Raw genomic sequence first — 15,157 nt, 5'->3', positions numbered from 1 at the left:
GTATCAGTGATGGTATCAATGGCATATTAGTATATTGATCAATGTGGAACGATTTTTGATTGCCATCAGAGCTTTTGATGACTATATCTTGCTACATCAACCTTACTTGATCGATTATTAATTTTTTGGTCCCTGGGCTTATAAGTCCCGAATATTATATTGCGACTCATCAGCCTGAAGAAAAGGTGATTTCTCTTACTATATATATTTTTGTATTAGTCATATCTCTTGATTCCACTGAGAAATTCATGAAATACATCTGTCTTAACATCTTTTGCATTAGAGCCTTGGGACAGTGCCCATATCTTTTGCATAGATACAGCTATATGTACTGAAGCAGCTGCGGGAGAAAAGACACACTGATTGCAGCCCAAACACTAGAGCTGGAGGAAGCTCGGAAAGCAGCACACAAGGAGATGTACTCAACTCTGGAGACCGTCTTTCAGCAACAATCCGACTCAATGCAAGACCTACTCAGAACCGCAGAGAAGCAGCTTGAGCTGGTTTGGGGCCGTGTTTCGGAGGCTGAGAAGCACTGTGATGATCAGGCGGTGGAGATACAGTACCTCAAGAAGTCTATTTGGGCTCTTCAAGGCCGGGAAAAGCGCTACGATGAGCTGAAGCAACAGGTCAGTGCTGGGGCCAAGGCAGAGAAGGAGAGAGCAAAAACCCAGCTGAAAGTCGGACGTGCATACAAAAGAAGAAATCCGCTCTATCATGCGGATTCTCATCTCCTGTGGCTGTAAACAGGGATGGGTTGGTGAAGTCGTGCAATCAGTGGCGGCGGTCTTCGGGATCAACCTCGATAGAGCTTTAAGCCGACGAACCGTGGGCCGAATCTTACTCGAATCACTTGTCATGGGACGAATGCAAATGGGTTTTGAACTGCAGCAAAACCAAGGTACATCAGTTTCGGAAAGCGGGCACTATCTAATGACACACCCACAGACGTCACAATGAGTAGCGACAGTACTTCACGTCGAAAGCTGAACTACCAGGCACACCACTTACATATGAAGGCGGCACTTGGAACCGATGGTGAAGGCAACATAGTCTTCTCAGATAAGCCGGTGAAATGGTTTGCAGGGGTGTTTTCGACCACTGATCATAGCACTGCTACATCCCATGCGGCATGGATGAACCTCTACAACGAGACGATGTCAACATACAATGCTAGCCCACTGGGAAAACGTACCGGGGCTCTCAATCTTCGGCTGATGTGTCGGCGATTACGAGGCATGTGCGGCGACCATGCAAATAATGAAAAGGCTCTGTCGGAAGAAATGAAGAAAACAAAGTACGAGGAGCTGCTGTCCAAGATGGGGGAGAAGCGACTACGAGAACTTGATGGTCAGATTGAGGAAATTGAAGGGTTGATGCGTCAATGGACAGAGAAGAAGATCGCAGACGCAGGTGGCCAACGCAAATGGGACAAGTTGACAGCAAGTGATCGCGCGACACGAGATCTTGCGACAACGACGGCGATGATACAGAGTCTTGGGGTTCAAGAGCTGGCTGAGGTGGACGACTCTGAACGACATCTATTGACAGTTTGGGTCTGGACGGGTTGCTGCATGCACAAGGATCAGAACTCTTTTAAGGGCGGTAACACAGCAATGACCGCTCACTGGAAGATTCTTGGCATTGACGGCCCAATCCCGCTTGCAAATAAAGAGAATGCGAAGGCCATCCGCAAGATCCTCCATCCAGAACGAGGCGACGCGGAGGTAACTGCAGAAGACTTGAAGAAACTCGAAGATGTTGCATTTGGCGGCGCAAAGTTGACTGCACTCGCTGGGGCGATCTTCAATAATGCTATCGATAAACGAGGCCAAGGAGATGCTCACCAACTATTCCTGGAGTATCATCTGGAGCTTGACCGTGTGAAGCGCTTCCCGCAGACCAACAACACACGATTCGGCAGTCACGGCGATGCGGCGGTGGAGCTGTTGACCCATCTCGAAACCTATCGGCAGTTTGTCGATGCTATAAAGACATTAAAAGTCAGCCAGATGTGGACGAATATCGAAAAAAAATGTCTATGATGGGCTGCACGACCCACCAACACTCACCGAACTTGCTGTTCTTGCAGTGTACCATATACTCATCACCGTTCCATATATGCGAATTGTCCGACAAGACAGTCATGTTGCGCTCAACGCAATTGACCTTGGACCTCTCCATCGTGACATTCGCGACCACTGCCAACTCCTCATCGAAAATCCCGACCTAATCCTTGACTTTGACGAGCAGCTGTATCCGCTCGCAACCTTCGATGGTCGTGAACCTGCCAACCTGACGGTCTTAAGTCAGATCAAGGCGTTGTCTGAGATGGGCACCCTCCCGTACCTTGAGGCAATGCTCGTCACATTTCTCGAAGGGGCGATGGCAACCTGGATACGATTTTCGTCCGAGTTCGCGCCAGGTGGCATAATCGATGGCCTGTCAGAGGATGAAAAGGCACGCATTTGGCTGCCTGCTACCAATGACCACAATGAGGGTGCCCTTGGGAGCTATGTTGTATGGGCACGCAACAACGCGACAGGCGCGTTACACACCTTCAATGGGCTGGCAATGGCCCAGCGCAATAATGTTGATGCATTTGCCCAGAACTTCTTGACCAAGGAAGACCACCATTACATTCTTGCGGCAGCACGACAGTTGGACCAGGATGGGCTAGAGAGGCGACGACGAGCAATGCAGAAGGAGTACAACGCAGCCATGGTGGTCGAGAAGCAACAGACCCAAGCAAAGAAGGTCGCGCGGGAAGATGAGATTACGGCGCAACTGAATTCGACACCGTTCATCAAGTCTGTGCAAGATATCTATCGCCCAGAGATGACCAGAGCTCGACTTGACGACCAGCTCGAGAAGATGCGCAGGAGATGGAACACAGACAAAAAGAATCCAAGGATGTTTATGCCAAAAGTAAGCCATATTCCGTTACATATTGATAAGCAGGAAGCGTTGGCGGCAGCCTTTCCTCTCCATGAGGCACTGCTAAGAGAGGACGAGGAAGCAGGGGGTCTGTTTGGCGTGCCACTTCGGGCACTATCAGAGTCGGATACTGACATGGATGAGGACTTTTGGGACCAAGAAGACCAGGAGATGGAAGAGCCTGATGGTTTGGTATAACAGTATAGTATTTTATTACATATTACTCTAGCTTAATACTTTTGCTAACTATGTATATAGTGTTTGTGTATTTTATAGCTTCAGATCCACCCAAACAAGTGTGCTACAGACGATTCAAGCAGCGCTCGGCCCTGGGATGCCGCGTGATAGGCGATGATACGCGAGCCTGACAGCTCACATCAATACTGCGTCGCTGCCCACCACCAATGATTCTATAAGGCCAAACCTTAGGTTCAGCAATTACCATCATAATTTGACAGATATCATTACATTATAGTCCTGGTACTGGAGCAACTTATTCAATTCAGCATGCCAAATAGGTGTGACATTGTCACCAAAATTAAATTTTCACCACCTCCTGTCAATGTGTGTGACTGCCAAAATTTTCAGCGTATTTAGTGGCCTGGAGGGCCCCCCAAATTCTTTTTCATGGTCTGATGGTTGTTTGACATTTGGCATCTGGCTGTGGGCCCGTGACATGCCAAGATATTTCGGCGTCGGAGGGCCAGTGTGATGTGTGACTGCCAAATTGAATAAATTACTACAGTGATATGAATGTATATTATCAGCACTGAAATCCAATCTCATTGGAATTCTGAATTCACTCTGCTTCCATATAAGTAAGTAGTATGGTAACAAATTCCTGGGATTGCATCAAATTGAATATTGTAAGCCTCATGATGTATTTAAAACGATATTTAATATACATACAAAAACCCTTGTCAGGACACCCCAGTCTCTTCTCATATATCATACAGTAGGATGTTTACAAACCATAATGAACAAATGGTACCCAACGGATAAAATCCACCTTCTTCTCTTCCCTCAATCTCAGAACAGCATAGTGCAGTGCCTCAGCAGATTTCAGCAGGTCAGGTAAGATGGGAGGCTCCTTGGTAAAATCAGCTTTCTTAAACAAATACTTATAGAATGTATCAGTAATTTGAGGGCCATCAATGTCATTTATTGACCTAGAAATTTATTAGGTCAGGAAGAACAATTATAGTGAGTGTTAACAGTACCATAGGGTTGCAACAATACTATGAAATCCAGAAAATAACAAAGACCCAGCTAAATGCATAGCCTCATCTGGAGTGGTTTTATCTCCTTTTGCTGTTTCACAGGCACTGAGAAATGCCAGAGACATTGCATCCCCCTGTGCTGCCTGGTGTTCATTGTTCTGCATAAGCTGTCTAACAGTTAGCTGCCCATCTGAGAGCTTAAGTCCACTTTCAAGTGGATTTTCTGCATTTTGCACACCATGGCAGGCAAAATGAACAACTGCAGACTGAGACAGAGCTTTCAAAACATCATTGTGATTTGGGCTTTGAAGAATAGATATCACAGAACTAGGAAGGTGCTGTTCAATAGCCTTCAGCTCCTTCTTGGTTCCTGGTAAGGGAGCATTGCCCTGAGCATTGGGTTCAATTACTGCAGCAACTTTAAATGGAAGTATAGGGGGAGAAGGCTCAGCCAACAATGTTGTTAGAGTTGGTGCATATGATGAAATTGCATAATCTGCCAGACATTCCTGTCTATCTCCATGATAAATGCCTGAAGCATGTATAGGAAGAAATGTGAAGTTGCCTGTAGGGCACCACCAAATCCGTTGGGGATTTGTGGTTTTCTAATAGAAAGTACTCAGTATAGTTAAATGAAATCTTACAAGTATGCTTACCTGAAGTTTGAGCTCTTGTATAACTGGCTGAGCTATATTTGTCCACATATCATTCAAAAGCTGTTCAAGCTTCTTATTCTGGTTTGCTTGTCCCTGCCTTTTTGCCCCAAGACGTAAATCAAGCTCTGATTCACTGGTTGCATCATTCGCATCTAAGCTCCCTCTGAATGTTTGTGAAAGCTTAATTGCAATATCTAGGTGCTTATGGCTCCAGCTTGATAATATGATTTGCTGGACTTTTCTCTCAGGAGTGATTATTAAGGCAGTACTATTAGAATCAGTTGCCAGAAGGACAACAACTGGACCTTTCCTAGCACAGCTCAAGAGTGTTTCAATCTTCTGAGGTTTCAAAAATGCTTCAAGCCCTGGAATGTGTTGGACCTTGGCAACAAGTTCTGCATGAATCTTATTCAACTCTCTTGATCTCAGAGCTTCAGCATCTATGGAGATCCTTTGAGATTGACTCATTCCTTCAATCCATGAAGAGTCTCTAAATGATGATTTCTCAAGCTCATAAGCAATATCATGCAGACTTTTATAAAGTTGAGGATCTAGAGAGGCTAACTTACTCAGAGGTGTGCGGAGCATAAGTGCTTGGGACCAAAAGGTTGAACGAGTAGCCTCTAGGAACTCAATAGCAAGATTGATCTGTTTCTTTTCCAATGCTATACTAGCAGCATTATTAGAAAATGCTAGTGTCTGTTTTCTTGACAATTTGTTCAAGCGAGACTTCAGATCAAGATCCAAAGATGCAACCTGAGGAAGTAGCTCAATAGCCAGCTTGCAGGCTTCAAGTGCTGATTCATGTTGTGTCTTTCTTGAGAAGTTTGTCCAAAGAAGACAGGAAGCTAGCCTGGCAGATAAGGAGGCATATGGATACATAGCTGCCTCATGTAGCAGTTTAATAATAGAATCCTTGTCATTTGAATCATTCCTCATATCCAGAGAAATTGCAAGATTATGAAGAGACTGGTGACGATATGGGTTAGGTGGTACACTAAGCCTCAATGCTCTTTGATGTATTTCAATAGCCTCATCAATATCTTTATTCATTTGAGAAACTTTCTCAAATCTGGCTCCCAGAGTAATTGCCAAGCTATTGAGACATATACTATGTTGGGAATGCTGTGGAGGGAGATAAGTGAGAGCTTCATATAAAAGCTTGATAGCTTCATCAATATCCCCAGAATGATTATTATGTCTGAAATTTTCCCACAATGCATTTGCCAGCCCAATGAGAGATGCATTATGCTGCTCATGTGGAGGTGAAGACAGAGTAAGTGCTTTTCTATGTAAATCAATTGCCTCCTGTATATCCTTATCCTGTATAGGATCTTGAGACCTGATAATCACTGCCAGATTATTCAAGAGCATGCTTTTCTCTGGACTGCTATTAGAATGCTGTACTAATGCTTCTCTGAGAAGGGAGATTGCTTCCAGAATATCACTAAGATTTTGTTGCTCTTTAAATCTGGTCCAGATTGCAATAGCTAAACTATTGAGATATATTGTATATGAAGGGCTTGAGTTTTCACAGAGAGTCAAAGCTTGCCTATGCAGCTCAATTGCCTTATCAATGTCAGCAAAGTTTCCTAGTTGTGTAAATCTTGTCCACAGAGAGTTTGCTAGACTTGTCAATGAAGACAGATGATTGGCATGAGGCAATGGTCTCAGGTCAAGGCTCTCCTGCTGGAGATTAACAATGATATCCATGATAGCAGGGTTGGCTTGTTGGTGGAACTTGTCCAGATATGCATTTGCAAGGTTGACTAATGATTGTGCTCTCTGAGGATGTAACCCAGATCTAAGATCAAGTGCTGCTTTATGAAGATTGATAGATTCATCTAGATCTTGATTATCGTGAGCAATTTGAAACTGACTCTGCAGGGCTAAAGCAAGGCCATTTAGTGTTGCAGCATACTGTGGGTGTGAGTTGGTGCCAAGCACCTTAATAATTTTGCGGTAAAGAGTAATAGCCTTCTTGATGTCTGCTGGATTGCCATGTTTATGATATTGGTCAGTCAATGCATTTGCCAGATTATTCATAGTTTGAATTTGGCTTGGATGATCTTCAGGTAAGACTTTTAGAATATTCTGATAGTTGACAATTGCCAATCTCAAGTCTTTGATATCTCCTATCCTCTCATAGCGAGTCCACAGGGCAACAGCAAGGTTATTCAATGAGGTCAAATGTTCAGAATGGCCTTCAGGCCTCAATTTGAGAGCTGCTTGATGACTAGTTACTGCCTCATTCAACACTTTCAAGTCCCCAGATCTCTGAAACTGACTCCACAAGGCATTTCCCAGATTGTTATAGGCATGAGCCTGTTCATTTGGCAGTATCTGCAGCTGGAGAGCCTGGCGATGCAAAGAGATCTCCTCATTCAGATGTTCAGGATTTCCAGTATGTTGGAATCGAGTTCCAATAGCTGTTGCCAGATTACTCATTACAGCAGCTTTAGCAGAGTCTGGTTTGGGATCAAGCTTCAGTATCTTTGTATGCAGGGCTATGGCTTCATCGATATCTTCAACACTTCCCTGTTGATCAAATCTGTCTGCTAATGCATTTGCCAGATATCCAAGTGCTCTCATCCACATAGCATCACCTTCCTTTGCCAGAGATATAACTTCCTGATAGTATGAGATGGCCTTCTTGATTTGTGAAATATCGCCTGACTGCAGAAACTGTGCACGCAGGCAGATCCCCATACTGATGAGAGTGTCTGTATATGCTGGGTGAGTAGTAGAGCAGAGTGATAATGCTTGATCATGTGCAGCCAGAGCATCTGCTAGATTGTCTGTATTCCCAAAGTGGTCAAATTCTAGCTTGAGTGCCCTTCCAAGACTGTTATAGTATTGTATTTGCTGAGCACTTTTGTTTAAGGAGCTGCTCAACTGCTTCCTATAATGGGTGATAACTGCCTTGATATCCTCTTCCATATGGAACATTTCAAACCTGTCCTGCAGCATGATAGCCAGAACCTCTGTTGACACAGCATGCTGGGGATCAGATGCAGGAACAGCAGCACAGATCTCTTGCTGCAATGTGATAGCCTGGTCAATATCTTCTTTGTGGCTAGTCTGCTGAAAACGAGTCAGCAGAGCAACAGAATAATTGCTTAGTGTCCTATTGTGGCTTGGATGAGCTGATGGTTGGAGGATTAACAGCTTCCTATAGATTTCAATAGCTTCTGTGAGCTGCTGGATCTGGCCTGCAAATTGGAAGCTGTCCATCAAGGCATTGGCTAGTCCACTTAGGGCCCCTTCATATTGAGGGTTTGCTGCAGTACAAAGTGTCACAGCTTTCTTGTAGGCTTCCACAGCCTCTTTGAGATCCTCTGGCTGATGCATGAGACGGAAGCGCTTCTGCAATGCCAATGCTAGAAATGGCAGTGCAGAGGCAGGATCTTCAGTTGAGAGCAGTAGATCCCTGCCCAGAGTAATCATCCTATCAAGAGCTTCAGGCTGACCATAGAGCTCAAACTGTGTCTGGATCATGGCTGCAAGATTCTGCATCAGTTCTACATGAGGTATTTCTGTATCCCTTGTGAGAAGTTCTTCATGGAGCATAATAGCCTCCTTGAGATCATCAGCACTTCCATTCTGCTCAAAGCGTGCCCAGAGCAGCTGCCCCAGATCTGCTTGATACTCTGTGGCATCAGGTGATTTTTGTAGAATTTGTCGGATTTGTAAGATTTCATCATCTAGAGATACGGGTGGAGAGTCTGCTCTGCCCTGGGAATGCAGTCAGTTGTTGTTTATGGCTGTAGTTGGTGCTCATACTATTTCCACAGGTCCAACCATATTTGAATTCTCTGGTTGCATATTTGGTCAATTTGTGCTATTTTTAATTTATTACGGATTTTTGATAGATCATAACACTCACAAACCTTGAGCTGATGGGCGGAGAGTAGCACAAGGTCCATGCCAAACGAGCCATACTTATACCATCTGAGAAGGCTATGTCACTCATCTATCAGTCTTCTTTGATCTCGGACCTCCGAGCGGAGTCATGGGATTTGGACCGGTCTCAATAATCACGTCCGTGTCTGCATATTCCAATTCACCGGACAGAGTTGCAATAGTTTTAGCACGGCATCTCAATCTTCACCAGCTCCTTCGCACTCAGCATCGGGAGTGCCGTTCGTGCTTCTACCTCCGTGCGCATTTGCCAGCGTGCGCTAGGACTCCACAGCGGACTCCCTGCGGGGGTTGACAGCCGCGTTAAATGTTGGTTGGAAAGCCACTACGACGGCACGCAGATGTGGGAAAGCCCGACCGATGAGGAGGTCAAGCGGCTCAAGACGGCGCACGAAGAATAAGTCCGCCTCGTGCGACGTCTGCAGCTGGACGTTGAGAAGGATGTTCTCCACCTGCAGACACCCGGTCGCGGTCTGCAGCACGTGCGCAAGCCACGCCACGTAGTCCGTAGCGTCGGCGCGCGTGGTAATGATGTACTGCGACGGGAGGCGCAAGTCCGCCTCGAAGGTCGTCAGCGCGCTCAGCCGGCTGATATCCGGATAAATAGGCAGGAGCCCTTGCCAGTGGGTACACGTGAGCCGAAGGTGCGCCAGTTCCGCTGGGACTTGACGACTCGCGAGAAAGTCCTGGATGTTGCGCGCCTCCACGCCGCTCTGGAAGGTCACATGCAGATAGCGCAGGGTGATGTCGGCGAGGAAGACGAGTGCGCGGGCGAGGACGATGCCGTGGATGTTGTCCACCGAGAGCCGCGCCAGCGAGGGCATCGGAGGGAAGGATACTGCACGCCGTTGGCTGCCACCCGCACCGGGATCATGATTGCCGTCCGCTGTCGTGTCCGTGTCCGAGTCGGTGGCAATCAGCACTCCGGAGAGCTCCAGCTCGCGTAAACCCTTGGCGCCAGAAACAAGGAAGAGTAGGTCCGCGAACGGCACGCACTGGAGCCTAAGCTTTGCGACATTCGACCGACAGACCAGCATGACCAGGGCATCTCGGAGCGCGACGGGGAGCATCGCCGACGGGACCGTGGAGGCCATGTCGAGCGTGAGCGTCCGCACGCCATCCATCAACTCCAGAATGGCGCCGATCTCGAACTCGGGCGACTCGGACCCTGGTGCATGGACCAGGTCCAAGATGACCGCGCGCGATATGCGGAATTCAAGTTCGCGGACGTGGCGCGCTACCGACGGCGGCCCGGCGAGCGCGTCGAGCAGAGCGGACAGCCGCGGCTTGCTGTCGATGTCCACGGCGAGGGTGAAGTGTGCGAATAGCAGGCGCTGGCTCGGTTCGCGAAGTTGGGTGCCTGCCAGCGCGCATGCCTTGAGGGTAGGTATACCAGCGAAGTAGAGGACAAGATTCAGCAGCTCTTGGGGGAGAAGAGGTTCCGACAGGGGGCCGGAAGCCATGGTCTGCGGCCGGCCAGTGCACTCCACTTGACGTTTGACCAGGCGTAGATGGGAGTCCGAAAGACAGCCGGTCACGGCCGGGTCACTTACAAATTTGGAAACAAAACGTGACCTGGCCGAAGCTGTTTACTCCGTTGTCAGGTTATTTCGGTTTCGCTTTGGTTTCGCCTCTCGCTCTCCACCCTTGGTCATCACCGACCTGCGCAACAGTAATCGAATATTAGTAATGAGAGCGCCGGAGGCCGACTTGCTACGGTGACTCATTAGATGTACATAGACACTGCGTGCCAGTCCCTTCCAATTCCAGAGGACAAACTTTAGCCACGGAGTTAGCAGAACTTGAACGTTTGAAGCTTGAACCCGAGGCCATTCGTAGTGAAATTTCAAATTCAAACTATTATCGGACGCAGAATGAGATACAAAAGAGATATACTCAAGAAGTTGACTTGGATATCACTGTGTAGAATGCTTGTGTGTTGAGTAATCACTGAGATGGTAAGGCTTTCCTCTCCCCAGTTGCCTGAAGCATAAAAAGATATTGTGAGCCTGAGTTTGGACCGACAGGATGCTCGGACGTACCAGCTTTTTCTGCCGCTCCGTGGCCCGCCATTTCAAGCGCGCTTCGGCTCTTGTCCAGATATTAACGCTATCCCCCCATGCGCCACTCTGCCAGTCGCTCTGAAGGTCGGTACAATACAAAACACAGAACCGCGGGAGGTCCGCTGACAACTCTGATTCGCACTGGGCCGCGGCGTCGTCGAAATCCTCCACATCTTCCTCGGCGGCCGCGAACGTCCATACCACAACCACTACGCGCAAAGTTAACTTTGCGCCGCCCGGTACCAGCACCCATTGCAGAAACTCCGCCTGAGGCATATCCGATAAAGCGAGATGCGTCAGCGCGGGGAGCGCCGCGAACACAGGAATAAGATTCGATGACATCAGGCTGAATGCGGGGATCGTGACGTGTAGGTGCGTGAGTTGCGCCAGCGGCGCGAGCTTTGCTGCGCTCGGGACTGAAGTGTCGTTCCCATCCTCCCAGAGAAGCTCGGCGAGGTTGACAGAGAGGCGTCTTAGCTGTGTCAGAGGCTGCAGCATAGGGAGCAGCGGGGGGGACGTGCTTCCCGTCCAGAGCGCCAGATTGGTCAGGTTCTTTGTCACGCTTAGGATGTGCGCGACAGTCGAGCGCTCCATTGAGCAGGACAGCGCAAGATGACGGATGTAATTGGAGTCGGGCCTGGGTAATGCGCTCGCCGGGCTGGCCACTTCCTTTGGGTCAGACGGGGGAAACAGCTTGAGGAAGTGCGCGAGCTCTTGGTTACTCCACAGCGACACGACACGGAGGCGCAGTGGTCTAACCCTGTGAAGGCGCCGTCAACGACTACACCATCCGCTGGAAGCAAACACACCATTCGTAAAATCGGCGCGCGACAATCGACAGTTGCAGCATTGTCTGCTCATCTGCCCAACCTGCAAGCCCACAGATTTCCCGCTCCAACTCGCCCGGCAGGCGAGGCGCAAGTGTGCTCGGTGTGGTCCCCGCACATGCCGGAAGATGATCGAAAGCAGCTCGGGCGGGAGGGGGGTCGCCGCATTCGACACGGTCGAGTGTCATGGCAAGTTGTTGACGGTAACGTCACCGGTATGTGACCGTGGAAACTACTTACCGGCGTCGTCCCATCATTTACTCATTGCCCAGCACGCACAGGCGCAAGAGCTCGATTATCAGTGAATTGTCCCTCCGATACCTACTGTGTACTTAGACTGCAACATCTCCTCGCTATCAGATGCTGGCAACTGGAAGAACCGATTCGATACCCACGCAGATTGATTATCGGCTGACACACGACTGCAGCGTGGAGCTCCGGAGCCTCGACTCTTTCTTGCCTTCGCCCACAACCACCCCTTTGCCCATCCCTCTCCCAATCCTCAACTCAGTCAAGATGGCAGGTACACATTACATATATGCTGGTGGTAAGCCATAGTTGTACTCCTCGGACTTTGATGTGATCTGCCTAGGTGGTAAAGGAGGTGATGGTGGTCATGCCACACAACAGGGGGGAGTTGGAGGAGCTGCAACAGGTGCTGAACTCAACTTCTATGGAGATAACTATAGGTGTGTGGAGAAACCAGTGAGGTTTGAAATATTCTACTTATATATGCTTCAATATACTAGGATTGTAAATAGTTCAGGGTCAGCACAAGGTAAGGGAAATTTTAAAGCTTAATATAGTTATTTATAACTCATTATTTGAAACATCAGACAACCGAGAAGAAGAAGAGTTTCTCAAAATTGCAAAGTGGCTCTCACCTGTGAACTTTGCACTTCGTCATCAGGAAATAAGGAAGGGCCGTGCTAAGAACAGTGGAGAATGGCTTCTCCAAACTGATCAGTTCTACAAATGGAAATCTACTCAGGGGAATGTTTTCTGGTGCACTGGCATCCGTAAGTCAAAATAAATTTATGAGCAATAAATATCTCACAAATTTGAGTTCAGCTGGTGTAGGCAAAACAGTATTAATGTCAGTTTATATTATGTCAGATCAAGATTATTGATGTTATTCAGGTCCAAAGTCATAGACCACTTTCTGGAAATGCAAGATGAATCTGTAGGGGTAGCCTATGCCTATCTGAACTATAAAGAAATTGAGATTCAAACTCCTGAGAATATCCTTGGAGCTCTTTGGAGGCAGCTAATTGGGAATGATCAAGACATGGGTTCAGCCAAGACACTATACTAGTATGATACTCACTGGAGGCAGGGAACAAAGCCAACTCTAGAGGAGATTCAGAAATTGTTTGCTGGAATTGCTGCAAAGTTAGACAAAGTTTACATTATGATTGATGCTCTGGATGAGTATCCAGAGGATAAACAACACCATCTGATGACTTGTCTTCTTCACCTGAGCAAAACTCTCAACTTATTAGTCACTTGCAGAACTCATATCACTCACTTATCTTTTGAGAAAAAATGGAGTGAATTCACCTTCCTCCCATTCGAGATTCTGATAAATGAGGGTGATCTGAAAGCTTTTATAGTTACACAACTTGAAAATCATCAGCATGTGACAGATATTCTCAATGAGAATCCAGCACTATATAATGAAGTAGTCAGCAAGCTGATATCCAAAGCTCAGGGAATGTAAGTGGAGGAAAGGCCTATATGCTTGATAATAATGACAATAAAATAGGTTTTTATTAGTCCGACTCCAGCTTGAAATCTTGTTCTCAGCAGTTGATTCTCCAACTGTGGAGAGTGCACTTGACAGCCTTCCCACTACACTACAGGATGCATATGAACAGACTTGGCAGCGGATAGTATTGCAGAAAGCAGCATTCAAAGATATTGCCATAAAAAAGTCTGGCTTGGATATGTCATGCCAAGCGGCCATTACAGACAGATGAGTTGCAGATGGTTCTTGCAGTTATGAGATATGGAGCTGTCATGCCTAAGAAATTTGTGAAAATAGACCATATCATTGCATGGTCAGCTGGACTGATTGTACAGGACCACAAAAACAACCTTTTGCATCTAGTGCACTACACAACCCAAGAATTCCTGCAAAAGCTGTTTTCTGTGGAGCTCCCAAACTTTCAAGTGTATCTGACACAGACTCTCTTGGACTGCTGGACTGCTCTGCAATATAAACCAACACCTGGTTATCATAATGAAATTTTGTTACATGTAGCAGGTCAGCCAGAGACACAGTTGACAGAACCTTTGGTGGGTTTTTTAAGAGAAATCAGTGGTACAGATATATCATACCATATTATGAAGTGGGAGTGTCCTACTAGTTCAAGTTGGCAAGGGTACACTAGCTTGGAGATTGCAGCCAGCAGTAACTTTGAAGTTTTGACAAAGCACTTATTATATGATCAGAATAATATAGCTCAGTATGAGTTAATAGGTGCTGCCTTAAATGGTCATTCAAAGATCATCAAACTACTCCTGCAGCACAATCAGGATTTAAACCACTATCTGAGAGCAAGAGTTAGCTCATGGGGACCTGCATTGAGTGAAGCCTCAAAAAACAGTCATATCAAAGTTGTTAGAATGCTTCTAAAAGCAGGGGCTGATGTAAATGACTATAGAGGAGCTCATGGTACTGCATTGCAGATAGCCTGCTCTAGGGGACACAAAGAGGTTGTCAATATCCTCCTTAATGCTGGGGCCAATATAGATCCTCATATGGACCTCCCTACTGGATATATAGATATGGAATTTTGGCTTTTCTGTAGTAGGGCAAGTGCACTAGAGGAAGCCTGCCTCCAAGGACACACAGACATTGTAAAAATCCTTCTTAAAGCAGGAGCTCAAGTGAATAGTCTAGAAGGAACAAGCAGTACTGCACTACAGCAGGCATCTGGTTCTGGGCACAAGGAAATTGTTCATATACTTCTTGAGGCAGGGGCTGATGTAAATGGTGGCCATTACACTCCACTTTATGCTGCTGCCAGTAAGGGGAGAACTGAAATTGTGGACATTCTTATCAAGGCAGGGGCTAATGTCTGTACTACTAAAGGCAATCGTTGTTTTGCACTGGAGGAGGCTTCCCATCATGGGCACATAGAGATTGTTCATCATCTTCTGAATGCAGGGGCCAATGTTAATGAACCTAGCAATGTTTATGGCAGTCCACTTCAGGCAGCAGTAGACAATGGACATACAGCTATTGTCCAAGTTCTGCTTAAGGCAGGAGCCAATATAAATAACACAGGAGGTTTTTTTGGCTCTGCCCTTGAAATAGCATCTAGTAGAGGGAATGAAGAAATTGTCACAATTCTTCTTTGTGCAGGAGCTGATGTGAATGCCCTTGGACATCATCAAAGTAATGCACTTCAAGCAGCCTCAAGAGGTGGGCATATAGAAGTTGTTCATATTCTTCTCAAAGCTGGGGCTATTGTAAATGGTATTGGAAATGGTGTGAAAACTGCTAATGACAGTGCACTCAAGGCTGC

At 46.9% G+C, this 15,157-nt stretch overlaps 3 protein-coding genes across 3 annotated transcripts; 1 reads left to right on the top strand and 2 right to left on the bottom strand.

The window, feature by feature from the left end:
- Nucleotides 1-461: 461 nt before the first annotated feature.
- On the top strand, nucleotides 462-3,135 carry MIND_00581200 (uncharacterized protein; the record flags this gene model as incomplete). Its single annotated transcript, XM_037362571.1, has 4 exons — nucleotides 462-629; nucleotides 682-901; nucleotides 949-1,975; nucleotides 2,013-3,135. The coding sequence occupies 4 exons, from the start codon at nucleotides 462-464 to the stop codon at nucleotides 3,133-3,135; spliced, it is 2,538 nt and encodes an 845-aa protein (XP_037220492.1).
- A 5,859-nt stretch (nucleotides 3,136-8,994) lies between these two features.
- MIND_00581100 (uncharacterized protein) lies at nucleotides 8,995-10,266 on the bottom strand (the record flags this gene model as incomplete). Its single annotated transcript, XM_037362570.1, has 1 exon — nucleotides 8,995-10,266. Exon 1 carries the CDS (start codon nucleotides 10,195-10,197, stop codon nucleotides 8,995-8,997), a length of 1,203 nt encoding a protein of 400 aa, XP_037220491.1. The 5' UTR covers nucleotides 10,198-10,266.
- Nucleotides 10,267-10,681: 415 nt separating this feature from the next.
- Nucleotides 10,682-11,812, bottom strand: MIND_00581000 (uncharacterized protein; the record flags this gene model as incomplete). Its single annotated transcript, XM_037362569.1, has 3 exons — nucleotides 10,682-10,717; nucleotides 10,777-11,557; nucleotides 11,607-11,812. The coding sequence occupies 3 exons, from the start codon at nucleotides 11,810-11,812 to the stop codon at nucleotides 10,682-10,684; spliced, it is 1,023 nt and encodes a 340-aa protein (XP_037220490.1).
- Between the last annotated feature and the right edge of the window lie 3,345 nt (nucleotides 11,813-15,157).

Source organism: Mycena indigotica, assembly GCF_014461135.1.
Source record: "Mycena indigotica strain 171206Taipei chromosome Unknown Mind.scaff0005, whole genome shotgun sequence".
NCBI lineage: Eukaryota > Fungi > Basidiomycota > Agaricomycetes > Agaricales > Mycenaceae > Mycena > Mycena indigotica.
The sequence above is the reverse complement of the archived record's forward strand: the minus strand, read 5'-3'. Positions and strand labels throughout refer to the sequence as shown.